We start from the raw sequence: 23,830 nt of genomic DNA, 5'->3' as shown, positions 1-23,830 counted from the left end.
TAACACCTCTAGTTGCTGGATGCTTCTGAAGCAAACCACTCCCTATCTCCCGTGGTTGTGTTAACCCCTCTAGTTAATGGATGCTTTTGAAACCACAGCACTGCTTCTGCCTGTCACACTCTTTCCTCCTAATTGAATGTAGTCCTCGACATTCACCTTAATTGGTCAATCTGACCAATTCTGAGACAGTGGTGACAGTCATGTAACTTTATATACAAATTGGCATTGTCAATTTGGCATAACATTTACAAACATTAATAACAACCTATTCTTACGACATTTTGCTTGTAGGACTCCTGTAAGAAATAAACAAGAAAGACAATTAAAAAAATCAGCATCTCTTCAGCTGGAGCTTTTCGTACATCTTCAATCAGTTCTCTCTTACTAGGCCTTAACAGTTCTTTGTTTCTACAAAGTCTTTTAAGGAAAATAAAAGCAAGAAAACAAGTCTTTCCACAAGGTAACATCTTCCGTTCAATCTTTCGGTGGTGAATACCACTCAAGTTGGCTTACCTAGTCCATAGACAGTGATACCTGTATCCAATCGACAATCTTTGGCACTTTACTTGGTTCACCAAGTGTCTCATGCGTCAGCATCACGGGCCTCCTCACTTCTCGAGTCGACACCCTCCTACTCCGTTGTTCCTCAGATACCACACATTCTTTGGTCACAGGAGTTTCTTCTGCCACACTCATTTCCTGTACTTTCTCAGATGCTCCTGGAACTGCCTCTGTAAGTTCCTGTACTTCTCTTGAATCGTCTGTTTCTGCACGGTCTGGTAATTCCGCTACGCCTGAGTGTCCATCACCACTAAAATGTATTTGTAGCCACCCTTGCATGTCTCAAGATGCTATTGAGACCATCTCAAAAGTGTAAGTAGTTTGGATGTTGCCCATAGGTGCCCTGGTTGATGTGTTGGGATGTTTATCTTTCAGACACCCATGCTCCCTGGTCACGTACCTCTCAACATCTCTCTGCATGTACGGCCAAAAGAAACATTCACGAACCAAGTTCGTTGGCCTTTCCACTCTCAGGTGTCCCATGTTTTCATGGAGTTCTTTGAAGACCAACCTACGAAATACTCTGGGTAGTACCAACTGTTGGTTTTGTCCTCCTTTACAATACAGAATACCGTCTACACTGAGGTAGAGCTTCGTCCATTCTTTGAATAAGACAGATACTGCTGGTGACTCAGTAATTCTCTCCCGTTTACTTGGAAACCAATTTTGGTCCACAAAAGATAGTATTCTATTATTTATTTGAACTTCCCATTATGCGCTATGGATCGTTTCTTTTGTTGGTGTTGAATGGACAGGGGATGATCACAATGGTGTGTCTTCTTCACGGCAAATTTGTACTGCTTAGGTGGTGCTCATAATAGTTTTCAGACTGACTTCCTCCGAGCATTCTTGCATGAATTTCTCAGGCTCTAGTGGCATTCTCGACAATCCATCAGCCTCCGCATGCATTGCATTTTCCTGGCCTGTACTTGATACTGAAATTAAAGTCAGCTGGCTTAGCTACCCATCTCTGACCCAAAGCATTCAGTTTGGCCGCAGTGAGGACATATGTCAAAGAGTTGTTGTCCGTTTATACCTCAAACTCTTAGCTGTAATAGAGATAATCTCTAAATCATTCACAGATAGCCCATTTCAATGCCAGGAACTCCAATTTTCTAGAATGCAAATGGTAATTCTTCTCGGCGTCTGTCAACGTTCTGGAACCGGAACCGATGACTCTCAATTTACCATCTTGATGCTGATACAGGGCAGCTCCCAGTCCAACTTGATTAGCTTCACAATGAAGAATAAATGGTAAATTGAAATCAGGATATCCCAATATGGGTGGTTTTACCAGGTAATCCACTAATTCTTCCAATATCTCCTGGTGGTCTGATGTCCAGAGAATGGGCTGCTGGGACGAAATTGCATTGTTTCCTTTAGGCCCGGTCCTGCCCCCGTTCTTCTTTTTCTCCATGGGTGAATCTGTCCCCCCCCCCCAATAGGAGGTATAGTGGGGCAGCAATCCTGGAGAAGTTCTGGACGTAAGTACTATAGTAGGAGAGGAATCCTAAGATCTGCCTCAACTCACTGACAGTAGATGGCTGCTTGTCTTTTAAGGCCAGTACCGGAGCAATTTCCGCTGGGACCATGGTATATCCTTCTCCGGACACAATTTTCCCTAGGAATCGGACTTGCCTTTTGAACAGTTCACACTTCTTTGGGGTTAACTTAACTCTGTGTTGCTGAAGTATGGTCCGCACATGTTCAACATGCTCCCGGAAGGTTTTGCTGTGTACCACATTGTCATCCAAGTTCGGCTGGCAGATATCGTCCCTCAATCCTTCTAAACATGTCTCCATGTTCCTCTGGAATTCTGCCAGAGCTGAACTGAGCCTAAACGTTATGCGGATCCGCTCATATAATCCCCACGGTGTGATGAATGCTGTCAAGGGTCTACTGGACTCTTCGACAAAACCTTGGTGGTATGCATTACCCTGATCGAGAACAGAGAACCAGGAACTTCCTGACAGACAAACCAGCATATCTTGGATCTTTGGTATTGGGTGTCGATCAGGTATTGACTTTCTGTTTAGTTCCCGGTAATCACAACCGAGTCTCAACGTGCCCTCCTTCTTCCTAACACAGACAATAGGAGAGGAAAAAAACGACTTAGACTTTTGGACCCAGCCTCTGTTGATTAGATCTTGCAAATACTCTTTCACTTCACGGTGTAATGGTTTCGGCACAGACATGTAACTTCTGGTTACTGGGGTCGTGTCTTTCAAGTTGATTTTCAACTGCAACGACGGGATACAGCCTATATCAGAGTCATCTTTGGAGAATGCATGACACTCCTCTCTCAGCATCTGTTTTGCTACCGCTTGATCTTCAGCACACAAGTGTTCCAGGTGTACTGGGGGATCCCAGGACCCCGAGGTGGATTGTCTAATTTCCTCCCCTGGGCAACTCCTGTTCCTTGGTGGGAAGACTGAATACACGGTAGACCCCTGGGCTGGTCTCACACTGGCTGAATATACCGTTTTAATGGTTTCGATGTGACCTAACACAGTCTTTGGATCCAGTCTAATTTTGTGTTTCGTAGTATTCATCACCGGTACTGTCACTCGAGCAAACCCACCAGTAGGAATCGTAAGCACAGTCTCACCTTGAACTAGGCCTTCCGGAAGTTCTGAGGAGTCTTTTGGCACGAGCAGTCTTTTTTGGACTTTTCTTCCTGGTTCTACCCGGACTCCATACCTCACCCCCACCATTTGGTTTGCAGGGATGATGGTTGGGCGCCAGCCTACTTTGACTTCTTTTAGGTTCATTGTATTCTGTGCTTTCTCTACTGTATGAATCACATTTTCCGCCACGGCATTGGGTATGGCAAGTGATGTGGCAATTGCATCCACCACCAGCGTCCCTGACTTGTGTTTCGTGATGACCTCACTGATTACATTATAACTCAGGATAGGATCCTCTGCCACGTTCTGATCACTGGTCACGAGAAAAGGTACCAATAGCTCAATGGTGTTGCTGTTCTTCGTGGCCCTCAGTTGGAAAGTCACTTCCACCCAGCCTATAAAAGGGATTTTGGTCTGGTTGACAGCTTTGCCGTGGAGTTCCACTGGTCCTAAGAGTTCTTTTAGCGACCGAAGGCAGGTATGTGGCAGGTAGCGCCTTCTCCATTCTTCATTTAAAAGGCTCGCTTGGGCTCCTGTGTCCCACAGTGCTTTTACCGGAGTCCATCTAGCTGGTACTGTATAAAGCACCTTTCACTGATTAGGCTGCTGACGCTGTTGTAGACGGGAACACACTTGGGGATAGTACTGATGCAGCCATTTTACCTCATGTGCCGTTATGGAGTTTGGTGAGATTTGGATTTGCTTCTGGGGCCTCCTCCGTGTCGCGGTTACCAGTCGCCCCGCACTGGCAACCTCCTGTCTTTTAACCCAAACGACCGTGACCATTGGCACTCCTTGGCATAATGTCCTTCCTCACCACATCTTAGACAGTGGACACATACCGTACTCTGATTTGATGAACGGCACTCTTCACAAGCCGGATATCTTCTGTTTTGGAACCCACTCCTGGGTCTGAGGGATACAGATTCTGGCCTGGAACAAATCAACTTTTTCACCTCATTCAACTCGGTTCGCAGTTCTCCTATTACTTCCTCCCAGTCAGTGCTGGCTGTCCTCTCTTTTGTTGGTGATTTAAAGCTCCCTCTCGGAGGTGGCACTGGAGGGTCTCCATGATGATCTTCGGACTGGCCACCAACTTCAGCTGACTCATTTTGGTGATTTTAGGAGCAGAGCCTTTCTTTAACTTCTGTTTGCTCTCTGACTCCAAACTATCGTATTTTTCCGACTATAAGACGCACCGCACAATAAGACGCACCCCAAATTTTAGGGTGGAAAATAGGAAAAAAATATTTTTTATAAGATAGGTGTCCGTCTTATAGTCTGAATAGGTATCTTACCTGGGGGGGCGGTGGAGCTGGGGTCAAAGGAGGCAGGGTCCTTCAGGAAGCCGGCGGAAGTGGAGGCATGCTCGTACCTGGTGGCTGGGGGCCTGGCGCTGGGGGCCTGGTGCCCTGGTACCTGGGGTGCTGGGGGCCTGGGGTGCTGAGGGCCTGGCCTGGGGTGCGGGTGCCTGGTCTGGGGTGCGGCTGCCTGGCCTGGGGTGCTGGTGCCGGAACAAGAGGTGATGCGAGCCGGTATCTGGCAGGGGGCCGGGCCTGGCCGGGTACCAGGGCCGGTGTATTGCTGTGAGCGGAGTTTGCAGAGCAGAGTGGCTTCCGGTGGCCGTGGCCATGTTCCCTAAGATGTGCTCTACAGGAAAATGGCCGCCGACTCGGCAGAGGGCATGCGCTGGTTCCGGCGGCCATTTTCCTGTACAGCACAGCTTCAGGAACATGGCCGCGGCCACCGGAAGCCGCTCATTCTGCTCTGCAAACTCCGCTCACAGCAATACGCCAGCTCCGGTACCCGGCCAGGCCTGGCCCCCAGCCAGATACCGGCCCTCCTCACCTCTTCTTCGCCGCCGCCCTGCGATCCCACTCCACCATCACCGGTAAGTTGCGTTCGGACCATAAGACGCACCCCCCATTTTCCTCCCAAATTTGGGGGAAAAAAGTGCGTCTTATGGTCCGAAAAATACGGTAGCTGCCTCATTCATTTTTTCAATTAGGACTTAGTCTAGAATGCCAGGATCTTCAATTACTGTTTCAGCTGCAACTTCATGTCTTTGCTCATTAACCCCATTCCCAATGATCTCAAGAACTTCTTCTGAAGTAGTCCAGCATCTAACTTCTCCTCCGCTTCTTCATCTCTGGTGTAAACAACAGTCTATCCTTAAGTTCAATTGCTTTCTACAATAAACTTTGGGGTGATTCATTATTGTCCTGTGAGATATTAATGAGTCGGTGGAACAATTCTGAAGTATTCTCTTCTTTAGAGTGCCCTTTTAAGATCATTTTCAGCTGTGGTAAGGTCAATTGACTTTTCATTTCTAGCATACTGCAGAGGTTCAGTCCTGGGCTGATCACTTTCACCACCCCCTCAATGATCTCATCTGGCTGGTAGCCTTTCTGCAATTCTGCATCAATCTGGTGCAACAAGTTAATGTAAGACAATTTCGCTTTCTGCTCATGCTCTCCAATCTGTCCCAGGATCTTGAACTCTTTCCTTATGGTGATGTCACGGATGTGTCAGATGTGACAGACAGTCTCCCTGCAGTTCGTTGCAGAAGATCTTTTCGTTTGGCATTACAGATGCCTTCTTAGATCTGTATCACTCTAGGACCGAGTGGCTACTTCCCTCTTGCAAATTGACATCCAGGCCTGGGTGTTTAAATACTAATACTTTCCCCTGTGTTTGTCTCCCTTGTTGTCTTTAGTTGTTAGTGGGGACTGACTAGTGCTCACCCCCTTCCCTATCCAGGGCCAAGTTCTAGGGAAATACAGGGTTTAGGGTCCTGTGCGGCGATTGGTTATAAACTGTGTTAGCTCTTGGAGGAACGTCCCCATGACGTCTTCAGCTTTTTTTTTTTCCCCCAGCTCATCCATCTGTATATTAATGGCGGCTAAGAGCTGTCTGCGGGTTCGTGCTTTAGAGATCTGTTCTTCTGACATCTTTACATGTTCTGCTACTGCACTCAATTCTTCACAGGTTAATTGTAGAAGCAGCTCGCTAACTCTGTCCATTTATATTTCCACATCCATGGCTGCTAGTGAGTTTTCTTTAGGGCTAGTCCCTTGTAACTGGTGTAGCAGAGTTGAGTTGAGGTGCTGTGCTGCTGTACTTTCCAGTCACTGTGCCTCTGCTCTCTACACTCTGTTTCCCGTACGGCCACCTATGTTATAGGCTTATCTAGGGACTATACAGGTTCCATGAATTCTTGGAATCCTGAGGGAACTGTTACTCAGGGCGACCATTGATTGTAGCTTCCCCAGTCATGAGATGCATTCGTTTTCTGGCACAGACACGCTGACAGAGTCTCAGGAAACAGTTCAATACAGGTATTTCATGAAGGTGCACGTCCAGCCAATAACACAAGTCATTTTAAGCAACAGGCTTTCCATACAATAGAGATAGTCTCTTCACAGAGGCACAGTATTTCCACAGCATCCTTTATTCTGCAGTGAGATGGAGGGGGGGGGGGGTGAGGGAAAAGATTCCTGTGTGATGATTCCTTCCAACCTCTTATCTTCCTGTCAAATGATAGGATTCCCACCTAGCAGTACAGGGTCTATGACCTTAGCTCAGCTTCACTCTCTACTTGAATCTTTGAAGCTTTTGAAACCACAGCACTACTTCTGCCTGTCACATGATAATGGTCCCTGAGTGTCCCTCTAGTAATAAACTCCCTCTAGTAATAATGCCCCCTCAGTGCCCTACTAGTATTAACCCTCCTTTAGTAATAATGGTCCTGGAATGTCCCTCTAATAATAATACCCTCTAGAGTTGTCCTGCAATATTAATGTCTCCAGTAATAAACCCCCCTCTCAGAATTCCCATTCAGTATTAATTTCCCTAGCCCCCTAGAGTGCCTCCTTCAGTAATAATGACCCCAGTGTGCTACACCCCTGCAAATAACAAAGTTTATGCTCACCTCATCTGATCCATAATATGTCCTATTCTGCTCTGCACTAACTAGCTGTCGTCTGTAGCAGCTAGCACAATGCACTGACATCATTGCACCGCCTGCAAAGGACACTGATGTTTTGTAGGTCGCAGACCTACAGCAGCTTGCACAGGATAGAATTGAATCAGTGCAAAGTAGCGCTCGCCAGAGATCTGAGACCCTGAGCAAGAACTCTGGGGCCCAAGCCCAGGGCCTTTAGCGCTACTGAAGTCACTAGGCCATACATAAGCGAATGTAGAGCTACAGTTATATACATCTGCCATTGAATGTCATTCTAAAAACATATACTGGCCATAGGGATTAGTCATGTCGCGGTTTATACTGCAATGTTTCTGATTTTTTTTTTTTAAATGTCTTCACTTGGGTGGTAACCCAAGACCATGTTTAGTACAGCCCTTCATCCTTCCCCTGTAGATGCGCTACATGTGTTCACATAATTCCTCAATCTGGCACATTGTCACCATATGATATCCATATGGCTAAATTATACCAGGTTATATGATGGGATACAGATGATTTTCCAACCTTCTTCCAATTATACAGCCACATGAAGTACGACAAGTGTAAGGTCACAGGAATCCCGCGCTGTTCTCAGTCAACATATGGCACACTGACAATTACAATGCAAATAAAGGAAATTATCCCTGTGTGATCCTTTGGTTCTCTGTAGTGAGTTATATGCAAAATAGATATGGAAGCCAAGTACTGCAGGTTTCTGCAAACAATCGTGCAATCCTTAAAGGTCACAAAAGTAGAAATATGCCCACCTAAATGCTAATGGCATTTCATTATTACCTTCACACCAACTATGTCCATGCATTGAATTATTTGCTTTACTAACTGGATACTTACTGTACTTCTTCCTTAAACAGCAGAACTAAAGAATACCAATAAGGTAAGAATAGTACAAGGAAATGAGAGTTTATTGCTAGTGGAGAGCATTGCAAGAATACCGAGCTGGTGAGATCAGAGCACCCATATGAGGTCTCTTTAGTAAACAGCAGTAGATCTGTCATGTCTATTGTATTTTCGTCATAGCCTGGAGAATATAATGTATTCCTACATCCAATATTTATCGTCACAGACTGTAAAGGCTTTTAGAAACATGATAACCTGTCAAATTGAAAATGTAGCCCCGTCTATGTTATAGGGCTACAGAAGCTGAGCAGATTAATATATCACTTTGTAAGAAAAAATTGGTATAAAAATTATTTTATTCATTTAAATCTCTGCTCATTCTTGGCTATCCTGTCAAGTGGGCAGAACTAATCAATGACTGATGGATACCTCTGTATCACAGATTACGACCAATCAGTTCCTTGAAAAGCCCAAAATGAGAAAGGATTTTAATAAAAAAATCAAAACATAGAGCTCATCTCCTCCTGCTAAGAAGGAATCTGCCATTAGGTTGCACTGTATTTTCAGTGCATCAAGTTCCCTTTAAAGACAATGACGTAGATAATAACAGTACACTGAAGACTGAGATTAGGGGAAGTTAGATAAAATATCAAATTTTATCTGTACAATGTTTACATAAAATATAAATAAAAACCGTAATAAGTATAACTTGTCACATCTCCTTCATGACCTGCTCTTGTGACGTCAGCTTCTGTCATCAGGCATTGTCGTCTTCAATCTGCTATTGGCGTTGATGAAGGAGGAGACAAGAAGCTGTGGATGGCACAGGCACTGTCCAGCCACTTGTTACGTTACTGGCGTAGTATTGCTGGAAACCAGCAGCTGAAGGAGCACAAGCAGGAACAGAAAGCGATAGTAGAAGTTCTTGTAGTTAGCAAAAGGAGTTGTAGGAAACAATCCATAGATAGGTGAGCACAATCTAGAGAAGAATGTTCAGGAGCTTGGAGACTGGCTAACAGCTAGACATAATACTCAAGCAATGAGTGAGAGATCCATGCGGCTTTAAGTAGGCCCAAACAGGAAACAAGATGGATCCCACAGGTTCAGAATCTGCCATCTTAGTAAAGGGCAATTGCAGAACACAACAGCAGCCTCCAGTGGAAAGGAGTGGGATTGCAGCAGAATTATTAAGGTGAACAATAGCTGCCACTAGTGGTCAAACTGTAAAAGGACAATTGGAATCTTAACACCACTCTAAGAGTAGAGTGGCTGGGACATGGGATGCATTTGACGCACCCCTGGGCCTGTGTCGCGCAGCGTTGCGCACGCGGGAGCTTACCCGGAGCCGGATCTGTTGAGGGTTGTAGTCTCGTGGCGGTGACCCGGTCCGTGCCCAGGGAGTCAGACTAAGTGGCGCTGTATCAGCGGTAGATGTAGGACGACTACGCCACCCGTTGAATGCAGCTATGGAGCTGCCTCTGCAGGGCAGACCGCTGAGGCCGGTGGTAGGATAGTGCAGCGTAGATGGTATAACCCCCAACGGGAGGGGTATGGCCTCAGGGCAGCCGACGTGGATGATGGGGGTAGCAGGAACCACTCAGAGACGATGCGGTGTAGTTCAGGGTCTTTACTGGTGACAAAGATAGACCCTCCCGGAGTACTGGCTAGCGGTTGGGGCCTGGTCAGTCCTTGAGCAGATGGGATCTCCCTGGCCAGGCGGAGTTGTAGGCCTCCCAAACTAACGATACTCTTCTGGATACCTTGCTAGAAGCGAGTATAAGTAGCCCACGTCCCTGAGTGTACCGTGTGGTGCTCACCCGTATGGCCGGTGACTCGGGGCCTTCTAGTAGCTTCCGCTCCACGACGGCGGTGCTGGTCCCATGCGTGTGACCGTGCCTTCGGGTTTCTTGGCCAGAGGACCTGAAATCCCCTGCCTGTCGGCTTCTGCTGCTGGGTAAGAGTTAGTCCCCACAGCCTCGGACGCCGGGTCCGGTAAGAAAGCTTCTCAGTCAGGGCGAGCTCTGCAGCTGCCAGCCCCTGACTCGTAGTAGTATTGCTTCTGCTGTTTCTTGTCTCTACTCTCCTTGACTGCTAACCCTGCTTCAGCCCCGGGTTTATATAGGGGAAGTTCTTCCCCTCCCAAGACTGGGCAGGAGGTGTGGCATGCACAGGATCCCTGACCAAAGGACCTCCCACCTGCTCTCAGACATAACATTACATTACTGTGGAAACCAGACCCCTGGGGTGCCACACATTCAAGTCTGTCAGGATAGGTGTGTGCAGGGCCGCCATCAGGGCATTACTGCCCTTACTTCTGTTTGGGGCCCCATGAGCAGCAGTACAGAGGGGGGGGGGAGGCCCGGGCCCAGTCGAGGTACCCCCTCTTGTGCTTCTGCTCACGGGGCCCTATGCTGTAATAAAGGGCCGAGCGTCGGGGCCTGCACCGCCTTAGGCGGTGCACATCTCGACGCTGGGTTTCTTACTGGAGCTGCACAGCTGCAGCAGCTCCTTCATACTTCTCCTGACTTTTGGTCATCTGACAGCGCGTACGCACCGTCACCTGACCAGAAGTCAGGAGAACCCGGCGGCGTGCATCTCCTCATCGCAGCAGGAGCGCCAGGATGCTGCAGGGATCGTATGAGGGGTAAGTATGACAATTTTATTTTTTTAAATATAATTAATTAAATGGGAGTGGGGGGAAGATGAGCTGCACATGGGGAATTGGGAGTAGGGAGAGGATGAGCTGCACCTGATGGAGAATTGGCAGTGGGGGGAGGATGAGCTACACATGATAGAGAATTGGGAGCGGGGGGTGAGCTGCACATGATGGGGAATTGGGAGCTAGGGGAGGATGAGCTGCACATGGGGAATTGGGAGTGGGGGGAGGATGAGCTGCACATGTGGAATTGGGAGTGGGGGGAGGATGAGTGCATGGGGAATTGGGAGTGGTGGGTGGGAAGAGCGCATGGTGAATTGGGCAGTGGGGAGGGTGGGGAGAGAAAATGGGGGATGGGGAAGAGTAAATGATGTTGAATAGCTGGTGGGGAGAGCACGGACATGAGATAATGAATTAGGGCAGAGGGTGCATATAAATATAATGAATCGGGGGAGCAGGAGGTACAGAGTGTGGGGAGTTGCGGATGCAGGAGTGTGACTGGTAATAAACTGGGGGAGAGAGTACAGGTTCTAATTAATTTATATATTTATTAGGTGGGGAAAGTGGCTATTAACAGTTAGTGGGGGCACTGTGGTGGATTACAATTTATATTTGGAATGGTGGGTTGCATAATGACTAATTATATATTAATGGTGGGTTCACGTCTGTATTCAGCTGAGTAGTGTAGAAGTTGGGGAATGTGCTCTACATAACCGTGTGTTATTTTATGCAGAGACAAGTCCTGGCTGGAAGAAGTGATGGCGGTCTGTGCTGGATGAAGGAGAAAAGCGAAGATGAAGAACTTCACCTAGAGACGTCACCAGTGAGTCAGTGTATTACATGTGCACTGACACTCTACACTATATACTATGTACAGGGCTCCTGTGTATAATGTCACTGGTGATCACTGTATTACCTGTACACTTACAGTATACACTGTATACCATGTACAGAACTCCCCTGTATAATGGCACTTATGGTAATATTAGTATTGTGTTTTTTTTTATTAATGATCAGTATTGTAGTATTCGGCGACAATGTGGGGGTAATATGTGGTGTGGTCATGGTGTGGTGGTATTTGATCCTTGTATGTGGTATTATTGGACATTTTAAAAAATTTATATGACACATTCTCTTAAAGAAAAATAAATAAAAATATACCTAAAAAGAGCACTGGATATTTTAAGAAAATTTTAATAGGTTAGAAAAGAGTAGGGCCCGGCCAGAAGAGTCTACCTTATCGTGGTGGCGGCTTTAAAAATCTTTTGACCAAAAAAAAAAGCTGCTGGCTATGTGTGTGATCTGGTGTTCACTGGGAATTGGTAATGTGTGATTTGTGAGGACGGGGTGCAGAAGTGGCGTTTTTCCAAGAGTGGGCAGTGGAACTGTAGAAGGTTCGAGGGGTGGAGGCGGAGCTGGGGTGTAGCCGGAGTCTCAAGGGGGCCTGAAAATTTTGCCAGTATGGGGCCCCCAAATTCCTGGTGGCAGCCCTGGGTGTGTGCTGTCCAGCTGGAGCAATTGACTCTGCTTCGGCCATTTGGAAAGCATCACAACCTACTGAAGCTCCCAGCTTACTGCTGGTAGCTGCCAGTAATAGTATGTTCCTCCTCTGATTTGTTGCTGCTTCTCAGTTCACATTTTGCCTATGTCCCAGAACTTGTTTTGCTGATCTGACTTTGGCCCGTTTGTTGACAACACTTACGTCTTCTGATTTTGCACTTTTACAGCCCTCCTGGTTCTGACCCAGCGACCTCCCTTCTTAGGAGGGAGCATGTCACACCATCACAGATGACCTAAGTCTCCAAGATTGGATTTATTATGGACTGTATTGAAGATTTCTGCATTTGCAAGTAAATTATCTAAATGTGTGCATAATCATAAAAACTGTACACAATGGTCCTAGACATTTTACAGTACTGGTCAAAAGTTTGGAGATGTGTTTTGGGTCATTGTCCTGTTGCAACACTAATGATGGTCCCACTAATTACAAACTAGATGGGATTGTATGCCATTGCAGATTGCTGTGGCAGCCACACTGGGTAAGGTTGGCTTAAATTTGGAATAAATCATCAATAATGACACCTAGATGGCACTGCTACACCATCGCACCTCCTCCTCCATGTTTCATGGTGGGCACCACACATCTAGAAACCATCTGCTCGCCTTTTCTGAGTCTTACAAAGACATGGCGATTGGTACCAAAAATCTCAAATTTAACTCAGACCACACTACAGATTTCCATAGATTTAATATCCAGTTCCTGTGTTGCTTGACCTAAATAAGTCTCTTCTTGTTTGTGGCTCTCACTAGTTGTTTCTTTGCAGCAATTTGATCATAAAGGCCTGCTTTTCACATTCTGATCAGAAGATGTTGAGATGTGTCTGCTGCTTGATAATAGTGCATCATTTGAGGGCTGTTATCTGAGTTGCTGTCAATTTGCAGTTTCTGAAGCTGGTAACATTAATGAACTTATCCTCTGCAGCAGAAACACTTCTTGGACTTCCTTTTCTGGTGCGATCACTAATGAAAGCCAGTTGCATCATAGCGATTGATGTTTTCATCACTGAAGCTGAGGATATCTTCATTGTTCTAGCAATCTTTCTGATTGACTGACTGACTGACGCTCTTGCCTTACAGTACCTATAGACTGTTGTTTCTCTTAAATGAGTTGTTCTTGCCATATCGTGGCTTAGAACAGTTGTGGAATAGGTCTCTGCACCATATGTACTGTGTACCCACACTGCCTCTGCAAAACACACCTGATTGTCGCAGACCCTTTCTGATGTCCAGTGATTCCACAGTTGAGCCCTTGACATGTGAATTGAAATCTATTCCAGGTGACTACCTAATCAAGCTGCTTAAGACAATGCTAGAGGCTTGTAAAGATGTCACCAGTGTAGGGGACTTCTTTGAGGAATCTAAGGTAAAATACATATTCTAGATTGTTTCACACGCTTCTTTACTCCTTATGTACTCTTCTGTGGTTTTGCTGCTTCCAGTCAGAATCTACAATGTGCACACACCAAAAACAATTAGGAAAACCAATGCATGAACAGGTGTGTCCAAACTTAAGACCAGTACTGTACGTATTTACCACGGTATAAGTGGCATGCCTCCGAGTCCTGATATAGTTAAAGCAGCAGGGATTTATGTGTCACTCCCTTTTTGGAGAGCAGATTCCTATATCCACTCATACATTCACAGTGCGTACAATACCTTTCTCCTGTCAGATGTACAATGTATCTGCCCTGTATGGAAGTATGTTTACTTGATGCCAGGGGGCGGCCTGTCAGTAGTACAGTATGACAGTATTTTACCAGCTGTCCTGAATTTTTACATTTGTTTATATTCCACAGCTGAAATCTCCTCCTGTTTCTTGAGTACTATACTGGAATGCAATGGAAGAGACCCAGGGTCCTCATCCACCCAGATTAGAGGTTTTTGTCTTGAGGTCCCTATATGGATGTGTTAGAGTGAGAGATGGGGTAGAAGTCTGTCTGTGCTCCTTCTTTGGGAAGCTGGTGGGAGGAGAACAGGCCAACAGACTATATAGTCAAACATGTTCCAGATTTCCAGTGCACCATCCCGGAGCAGCTAACCCCAGCAAAGCACTGTCAGGGTAAGTGATACCCAGTCACCGGTACACCCAGCTTCAACTACCTCTGCAATGGGATTGGCTAAATAGGCAGACTGCATTATATCTTATACCTGATGACTCTTCTTTCATCCTTCCTTATACTATCATTTCCTTTGCATTACTTGGGGGGGGCTTCATAAATTGCTGAAATAAAGATATAGCAGAGCTGAGATTGTCATATGGCTCAAGTCATAGTGAAATCACACCAGACTGCACTAAACCAGATTGAAAGGAAAGGTTTATCTCCCAAATACTGAAATAACAACCTCAGCTCTGCTACATCTGTAAATTCTAATTTAACGTCTGCACCTTAAACTGTACTTTTATATGGTTCGGGGACTTTTCTCTTAATTGAAAGAAAACTGAAAGCAGATGCTTAACCATTTGTTGCCTGGAAGGAAGTAGGACAGCGAAGCAGATGTGTTTGCTAAGGTTTGATAAATGCTGGAAATGACTGGGCTTATGTGCACCAGGCTGTGACCAGACCTGTCTACAGGCTAATCATGATCATGCTCTTGTCTGCAGATTACTAATATAGGCCTGCACTCCATGTGACAGTTTGACAGGAGATGAAACCTGCCTTTATGATGTAGCAGAGCTGAATTTGCTTTTTTGTCTCTTTGAGGCTGCATAGGTGCATAGTCATGGTTCTGTGGGTTTATAATCACTTGACAGGTTTAGTCTGCATTCCTGTGCTGAGTTATGTCAACTGTCAAACTCAGCTCTGCTACAACTGTACTGATCAGTTTGGTGGTCTATGACTAAATATGGTGCGTGCTTGGAGGAGTTTTGTAAATCCGACTTTTTTTCGCCGCCCCTCCCCGCATGACTTTTTTTTTTTTGGGCTGGCAGTGAGTCTTGGATGTGAGTTTGAACGAACGAAACCCCTGACCTGGAATTCTGCTCCCAAAACAGAGGTTTGACAGACTATTTCCTAATTAGGAAATGGATATTGTGAGCCAGTCACTTCCATCATGTGGGACATGTGGGACAGCAATGTCTGCATACACCCTAATAAACAACGACATTCTCAGCCATGCTTTTTCGACAACTTTTTATTTCTTTTCCATTTCTTTTTTTTTTTTTTCCAAATGGGACAGAAGTTAGAACAGATGTAAAGTAAGAAATGAATTTTTAAAGTGGATTTCAGCATTTAGAAAAGTATACAGATGAGTCATTGCTATTGTGAAATATGAAGATGTTCAAACTTGCTGGAACAATTTCTCATTTTCTTTTCTTCTAAATCTCACAGTGTGGAAAGATGTAGTATGCTACTAATAGAGATAGCGCTGGAGGGTGCGGCCAGAGTGCAGGTGCTATCACATAGGGATTTCCCATAGGGAATTTCTTCTACTGTGTCGTGGGACTATAAATAACAGCATACCCCTTCCTCTTGTTCTGCTTTAGTTTGTTTTTTGTTTTTTTTTGTCTGCTCTGGGATAATAATTTGGCTAGCAATTATCAGATCTACTGTAGGAAAATAGTCTAAGAAAAATTGCACATAAAACAAATTTAAAATATTTTGAGCTCCTAATTTTACCTAAACAGATTTAATAATTGTCACGAGAAATATCTTTATTCTCTATATAATTTTCCTGCAGATTTGATTACTGGCCATACATGGTTCTCTTTGTAGAAATACCAAAAGCCTATCAAAGCCAAAGTCAGGACACCTCAGGGGTGTAATCTGGGAGTGAGGTGGGTGGAGTAACTGTGGCATGTGCCATAGGTGGGGAGTGCCAGGGAGATGCCAACAAGCCACTTTACTCTGGCCAGGATATTTAGATACAGGCCTAGGAGGAACAAACTGAACCTTTGCTCTAGGTGAAAGAAAGCCTGGCTACAGCTCTGGGCCACTTCATTGCCGAACCTGAGCACCTTTGTAAAGGAGTAGAAGAGCTGTCGACACCCCCCTTGAAGATCTTCTAGTAATATCATGCAATGACCAGGGTGTCCTTAGGAGACACTTTTAGGGTCCATAATTGTCGTAGTAGGGCACATGAAGTTCCCAGCTTCTGGATCAGACTAATGTAACCTTTGATTTAGTTTTTTCTTGGACAATGCATCAACTTTAGACCATAGCTGATATTAAAACATTATAGAATGGCATGCAATTTTCTCTAATGAGATTGTGATTATTCCATATTTTAAGTATAATCTTTACTAACTCCTACTTCCGATACCTTTCCTCCACAGGTTCCTTGTTTGAGAGGCTTGAGTAAGTTATAATAAAACAAAATGTGTGACGAAGAAGATACTACTGCATTGGTGTGTGACAATGGTTCTGGACTTTGTAAGGCTGGCTTCGCTGGGGATGACGCTCCGAGAGCAGTATTCCCTTCCATCGTGGGTCGCCCCAGACATCAGGTAAAAAAGAGACTTGAACATTTCTTTATAGTTTCATTATACCATTATATCCAATTAATAATAACCTTATTACATTACATTTCTAATTCCGTGTATTACACTAGCTTCTTGGTTCCCTATATAATTTTTATAATATAATATAGGATCTAGGATCCTGTTTACACTTTCATATTGAACCTACTCTTCATGCCTTTGATATTTTAGGACCATAGAGCATAGCACTCCTTATCTTGCCTACCACACAGAGTCTGAGAAGACAGATACATAGGCTCCAATTCATCAAGCAGTTTTTGCAAGTTTTCTGCTTGAAATGTTGCGAAATTTCTGAGCAACTCATGTGTGCGCAAAAATGATATGACTTTGATTTTACGCCAGTCTCAGCCATCTTTGACAATTTTTTGAAAAGTGGGCGTGGCTTTGACAGAAGGGGGCGTGGTCAAGCATAGCTGACAAATTTATAATACTTTGTCTCAAAAAAGGGGCGTAAATTACAAGGGGCATCTTAGTGAATTTGGGTCATCTCACTCCCGTGAACATTGCACTTTTACTAATAACTAGTGATGAGCGAGTATGTTTTGTTAACCCTTTCGGCGAGTATGCTCGGACCGAGCACCGAGTAGTTACAGCTGCTTGATGTTATGTTAAAATCACTCCCTTGTGCATGATTTGCGACTGTTTGACAGCTTTATTACATGTGAGGAATGCAAAAGAAACAATCTTTCCTCACATGTAATAAAGCTGTCAAACAGTTGCAAATCATGTACACGGGAGCGATTTAACCTTATCACCGAGCAGCTGTAACTACTCGGTGCTCGGCCTGAGCATACTCGCTGAAAGGGTTAACAGAACATACTCGCTCAACACTACTAATAACCACACACATGTATAGACCAAATCTAAAACACTACCACTACCCCTTAACCACTTTACCACCACTAATTCTACATAGTTCATATGGATAATCTGTTCTTTCTACTTACACAGGGTGTGATGGTAGGTATGGGTCAGAAGGACAGCTATGTTGGTGATGAAGCTCAGAGCAAAAGAGGTATCCTCACACTGAAGTACCCTATTGAACATGGCATCATCACAAACTGGGATGACATGGAGAAGGTATGTTTTAAAAAGTGTTATATGAAATATATACATTTATTAATCAGTTATTATATTTATGTGATAACCTAGGAATAAATACCAATAATATCTAATATCAATGTATTTTTTTTCTTAAAGATCTGGCATCACAGTTTCTACAATGAATTGCGTGTGGCTCCAGAGGAACACCCAACCCTTCTCACAGAGGCTCCATTGAATCCCAAAGCAAATCGTGAAAAAATGACCCAGGTACAAATGATAAAATTAGAGCATCATATTTCATCTACCCTCATTCTACAAACGTATTTCTAGCTTTAGACCAAATAGTCCAAAAGTTGTTTGACTTATTTATACCATTAGACCAAAAAGTCCAAAAATGGTTAAATTAAAAAGTTCAATATCACAAATGTAGATGAAAGAAGAGATCTTTTTTCACTTGTGGCAATGATTCAAGGCACTGCCCTAGGCCTAATTCATAATACCCTGGCCATGACTGTGTATCTTATTGGTGCCCCCAGCATGTAGGTCACATGTTCTGCCAACCCATATACCTATGCTCTTGGTAAAAGACCTACCTGTAGCTTGTCTATAAGGATATCCCCCAACATTTGGGAGTATTCTGAGTAGTTCTCTTGTAGACTTAAGGTTTAGAGAATGTGCTTTTAATGTGTCTTCTCATCACATGTGCTTTAATTGCAGATTATGTTTGAGACCTTCAACGTACCAGCAATGTACGTTGCTATTCAGGCGGTGCTATCCCTTTATGCTTCTGGCCGTACAACTGGTAAGTAAAGGTTTGAACTGGAAACAAGTAACCACAATGATAAACCATTTAATCTCAGGGAATCTCACCTAAAATTCTGAGCCAACCAATAGGGCACTTAGGGCTCAATCACTTAGCTGTAAAGATTTGGATTGTCATATCCAGTAAACAACAATACGGCAGTTGACCAACAATTCCTCTTTTTTAGGTATCGTACTTGACTCTGGTGATGGTGTCACCCACAATGTACCAATTTATGAAGGTTATGCCCTTCCTCATGCCATTATGCGTCTTGATCTGGCTGGTCGTGACCTAACAGACTACCTCATGAAGATCTTGACTGAACGCGGCTATTCTTTTGTAACTACTGGTAAGACTAAAGGCCCCGTCACACTTAGCGATGCTGCAACGATCCCGACAACGATACGACCTGTCAGGGATCATTGCTGCGTCGCTATGTGGTCACTGGTGAGCTGTCAAACATGCAGGCTCACCAACGATCAGGTGAGCAGCGACATCGTGGAAAGAATCTTTCTCCTGCTCCTGGTTGCCAGCCTGCTGAAGCAGGAGAAGGCTGGTAACAATGGTAAACATCGGGTTACTATGGGCACACGCGCACCTAGTAACCCGTTGTTTATCATGGTTACCTCTCTGCTACAGTGAGCGGGAGGTTACCGCTCACTTTAGCAGGCTGGTAACCATGATAAACATCGGGTTACTAGGGGCACACGCGCACCTAGTAACCCGATGTTTACCATGGTTACCACTCTGCTACAGTGAGCGGGAGGTTACCGCTCACTTTAGCAGGCTCGTAACCATGATAAACAACGGGTTACTAGGTACGCGTGTGCCCCTAGTAACCCAATGTTTATCATGGTTACCAGCCTGATCGCTGCTCCCGCTGGTCACACACAGCGATGTGTGCTGACCAGCGGGAGGGCAACGACCAAAAAATGGTCCAGGACACTTTGCAGCGATCAGCGACCTCACAGCAGGGGCCTGATCGCTGCAAAGTGTCACACATAGCGACATCGCTGGTGAGGTCGCTGTTGCATCACCAAAACTGTGACACAGCAGCGATCTCGCTAGCGATCTCGCTATGTGAGACGGGGGCTTAATGGTTTCCCATAAGTCACCCTACAGTAGGGACTACAAACAAGATAGTAATCATTGCCTTTTCTCCTCTGTACAGCTGAAAGAGAAATTGTCCGTGACATTAAAGAGAAACTGTGCTACGTGGCTCTGGACTTCGAAAATGAAATGGCCACTGCCGCCTCTTCTTCTTCCCTTGAAAAGAGCTATGAACTTCCGGACGGTCAGGTCATCACCATTGGCAATGAGAGGTTCCGCTGCCCTGAAACTCTCTTCCAGCCATCCTTCATTGGTGAGTTCGATCAATGAATTTTCATTATGCCGTCATTAATGAGTTGGACTGCTGACAGCCTTAGTTCCTGTGTTCTGTTTCAGAAACAGACTATGAAATAAGTGATTAATTATGGAATCGACATGGGGTCAATTTTTAAAACATAAGAAAAAAGTCCTGTATGCAGAACTTTTTCTTCAGTTCTAAAGAAAAAACAGAACGCAATCATCAATGGGCCCTCACTGCTTCTGTTTGCATAAGTGATGCACTGGATCACTTAAAGGAAACCTGTCTTCAGGATTTACCCATGGATGGTATTAAGAGCATATTTTTCGTCTCCTAATACCCTCTTTAATGATATCTGTATTAAACCTGTAGGCTAAATGTAAGTGTCTAAAACTTAAGTTTAATTGTCCCTGCTTTCCCTATCTACAGTCACCGAACTAACCTGGGACTAGACCACTGTCAATCAATGCCACTGTGTTGGTGGAGCATGCCCACAGCAGTGTAACTGACATCTTGGCATGTGTAGAGACCACGGAGGAGGAGAAGCGGGACAGATTCTTCTCCAACTCCCTGCTCTCCCCGCACATGTCAGGATGTCTGTGGGCATGCAGCCCCCGCTCGGTGGCATTGATTGCCTATGGTCCTGCTCTGGTCCTGTGACCACAGTCAGGGAGAGCAGGGTAAGATAAACTTAGTTTTTAAACACTTTCATTTAGCATTTAGGGCTAGTACAAGCGTCATTAAAGAGGGTGTTAGAAGGCTGATAAAGCGCTCCCAATACCTGCTAGGGGTAAATCCTGATGACAGGTTCCCTTGATTCCGTTGTTTACAAATAGAACATACAAACGGAATGTCTGAACAGTCATGTGACCGGAGCCTCACAGTTAGGTCCAGCAATCCAGGGACCATTAACCATTAAATTACCGCGACGATTTTGTCACTGGTGCATCCACTCTTTTTTCATCTATACATTGAGATCAGTGAACAGTATTCATGTGTTAACCTATAAATCCCATCACATTACACAGGAATGGAATCTGCTGGTATCCATGAAACCACTTACAACAGCATCATGAAATGTGACATTGACATCAGGAAGGATCTGTATGCCAACAATGTACTGTCAGGAGGTACCACCATGTACCCTGGCATTGCTGACAGAATGCAAAAAGAAATCACTGCTTTGGCTCCCAGCACAATGAAAATTAAGGTAAATCTTCTACATTACTGGGCCCCTGCATGACTTCCCATGGTATTGTTTTGCCATAGTCAGTCTAGTATTACAGTATAAATATACTATATATATATATATATATATATATATATATATAGCTTTTATAGCATTTTCTATATTCTCGGCTATATGTCATATGTGTGCATCTTACAAGTTAAAGAAAAGGAAATGTTTAGCAAATGTCTGTGCATTTGGAGGCGGTAAACCACATATAAAAGCGAAGATTAAACACTAATCTTGATAATGGGAGTTTCCACCTTTCAGTTAAAGCTTTTGTTTCACCTTTGGTAAATCTGCTATATTGCGTACGTGGTAGACCATGGCATAAAATCCTACAGCTGAAAATTAGAGGACAATAAAAGAGTTTGCTGGTAAGACAGAAGCATGGCAGGCAACAAGAGCCCAAAAGATAACTAGTCATTGCTCAACATAGAGCTGGATACTAGTCTGAGGTTACCAGTGACAACACACAAATGTAGCAGAGCTGGGTATGACATTTGGCATTCAGCATAACCTACATTTATATATAGAGGTACACCTTGGGAAATATCAACTTGTAGAGGTATTATGATGCCTTGACAATGCATCCCAATTGCCGTAGCTGAATGACTTATTCAGCTCTGCTACATCTGTAGACAAAGTGAGTCAGAGAACAGTAGCATTTTACTTAGGTTACAGTTCGATGTTGTGGCTGATATTCCTCCCATTGTTTCACAGCAAGAGGGTGGATTTTTGGCTGCGTTGCCACAGTAGCCTTATGTACTATCCTATTTATTTCAGGTGCCTTTTATTATCTCAGTTGACCTTGAAACCTCTATAAGTAGACAAATAATTATGGGCTGCATAAACCATAGATGCAAACAGTCCTGAATTTTTGAAAACAATCCTGTCAAATGTTGTCATTTTCCTAGAGGGTTACATAATACCAAAAAGTTGTTATACCCACCCACTTTTGGGTTTTCCTGGTGCAGGACTGGTGGGCAGGGCCCTAAAGTGATCCAGTCCATGCAGGAGAACTTGCAGCAGAATGTCTATCTGCCTCCAGCTCCTCCGTCCTCTCCCACCTCACCTCCCAAGAGACCTTTAAGAATCACTATCTCAGTAATGTGAAAATCTGTCTTCACTGAACACAGATTTTACCCGTGAATTAATAGTGAAATAACAGTCCAGGAAGAAAAAGAATGAGATTTCTCTGATAAGATATATTATAAAGTTTCTTGTCTTCACTTGTACTATTGCTATATGAAAAAAAATATATGTGAGGGTTACACTTTAAGCATACATTATAACATGCACAGCACAACAAGAAATAGAGGTATACGTCATTGTACATTATATTCGCTATGTGGAACTAAAAAAGATAACAGATTCCCATATAGTATAAATATACAGAATATTGACCTGACATGTCATCTAGACTACAGACATGACTTTCATAGGTTTGGAAATTTCTGCACAGTAAATAGAATTGTAAAGTTGGTCAGCCGCTCACTTTGTCCTTTTGTCCCTGCAGATCATAGCTCCTCCAGAACGCAAGTACTCTGTCTGGATTGGTGGATCCATCCTGGCTTCCCTGTCTACCTTCCAGCAGATGTGGATCAGCAAACCAGAATACGATGAAGCTGGCCCCTCCATTGTGCACCGCAAATGCTTTTAAATGTTCTTTCTTTTTATATTGTCTTCAATTCCAAGTTATATCTTCAAGTGTACTCCAAGTACATGGCCACCATTTCATTCCAAAATATGTCTTAGGCGCCAATTCGATAAAGTATTTTTTTGTTTTGTTTTGTTTGTTATGAATAAAGCTTAATCTATTCTACAAATTAATTAGCAAATGGTTTACATTACAACGAACTGTACTGTGTGTATGCAGTTAGAGCGACACCTACTGGTCTGTCTATGAATCACAAACACTGGTGAAAAAAAAAGGTACAACTATTTAGTGATCGACTTATTGCTGTTTTCCTAAGGAGTCACAGGGACTTATAAGAAAGCTGGAGAATAGATCTTCTAACTGTAGGTGACATCTAATAATCTTACCTGTGCGGTACATTATTTAATATAACAGGTATTGATACAACTGATGCAGAACCTCTTTTTAAAAGGAATCGGTGCAATGATTTGGGTTTTGCAGCATCTAAAGTATAAAGTACACGATTTTGATGTCAAGTCAATAACTTTGCCGTAGATAGGTTTTCTTTTACTTTGAGTAAAGATTCAGTTCGCTGCTCAAACCCTCATCAAGACTACCATGATTAATACAGTGCCCCCCGGTACTCAACACCCAAGTCACCTGCCCCTCCAGCATTCTCCTACCTACTGCATTTTGTTCCAGTTGAAGTACTTGGATCTTGGGTATATAACCTGGGCTACAATGCCTAATCTGTCATATGGTCCCCCAACTATTAGAAGCCATTTATAATCTTCACCTCATATGGGGCAGAGGGGCTTTTTGAGCTCCAAGGATGGTGTGCCCCTGCTTGTTGCACTTATTTATTCTCTGCACGTAACTTGATCGTTTGCTGTAGTTTGGTCGTGCTAGGTCTTTATGCATGAGACCCATACGTTTTATTTTATACACTGTTTAAAATATCATAGACACCCCATTACATTATAGTAAATGATAGTGATAATAATGGAATGCAAATCCACTCATAGACTCCTGTAGATTATATAGACGGTGCAGAGCTGAGTTTGTC

General features: G+C 44.1%; 1 protein-coding gene across 1 annotated transcript; it reads left to right on the top strand.

Moving 5' to 3' along the window:
- Nucleotides 1-14,129: 14,129 nt before the first annotated feature.
- ACTA2 (actin alpha 2, smooth muscle) lies at nt 14,130-22,954 on the top strand. Its single transcript, XM_073685526.1, has 9 exons — nt 14,130-14,285; nt 16,500-16,670; nt 17,655-17,783; nt 17,904-18,014; nt 18,465-18,549; nt 18,737-18,898; nt 19,721-19,912; nt 20,926-21,107; nt 22,645-22,954. The coding sequence occupies exons 2-9, from the start codon at nt 16,542-16,544 to the stop codon at nt 22,786-22,788; spliced, it is 1,134 nt and encodes a 377-aa protein (XP_073541627.1). The 5' UTR covers nt 14,130-14,285; nt 16,500-16,541; the 3' UTR covers nt 22,789-22,954.
- The last annotated feature ends 876 nt before the right edge of the window (nt 22,955-23,830 follow it).

Source organism: Phyllobates terribilis, unplaced genomic scaffold (genome assembly GCF_046119375.1).
Source record: "Phyllobates terribilis strain yellow unplaced genomic scaffold, ASM4611937v1 Scaffold_5__5_contigs__length_657084704, whole genome shotgun sequence".
NCBI lineage: Eukaryota > Metazoa > Chordata > Amphibia > Anura > Dendrobatidae > Phyllobates > Phyllobates terribilis.
Note: the sequence above shows the minus strand (reverse complement) of the source record. Positions and strands in the feature narration are given on the sequence as shown.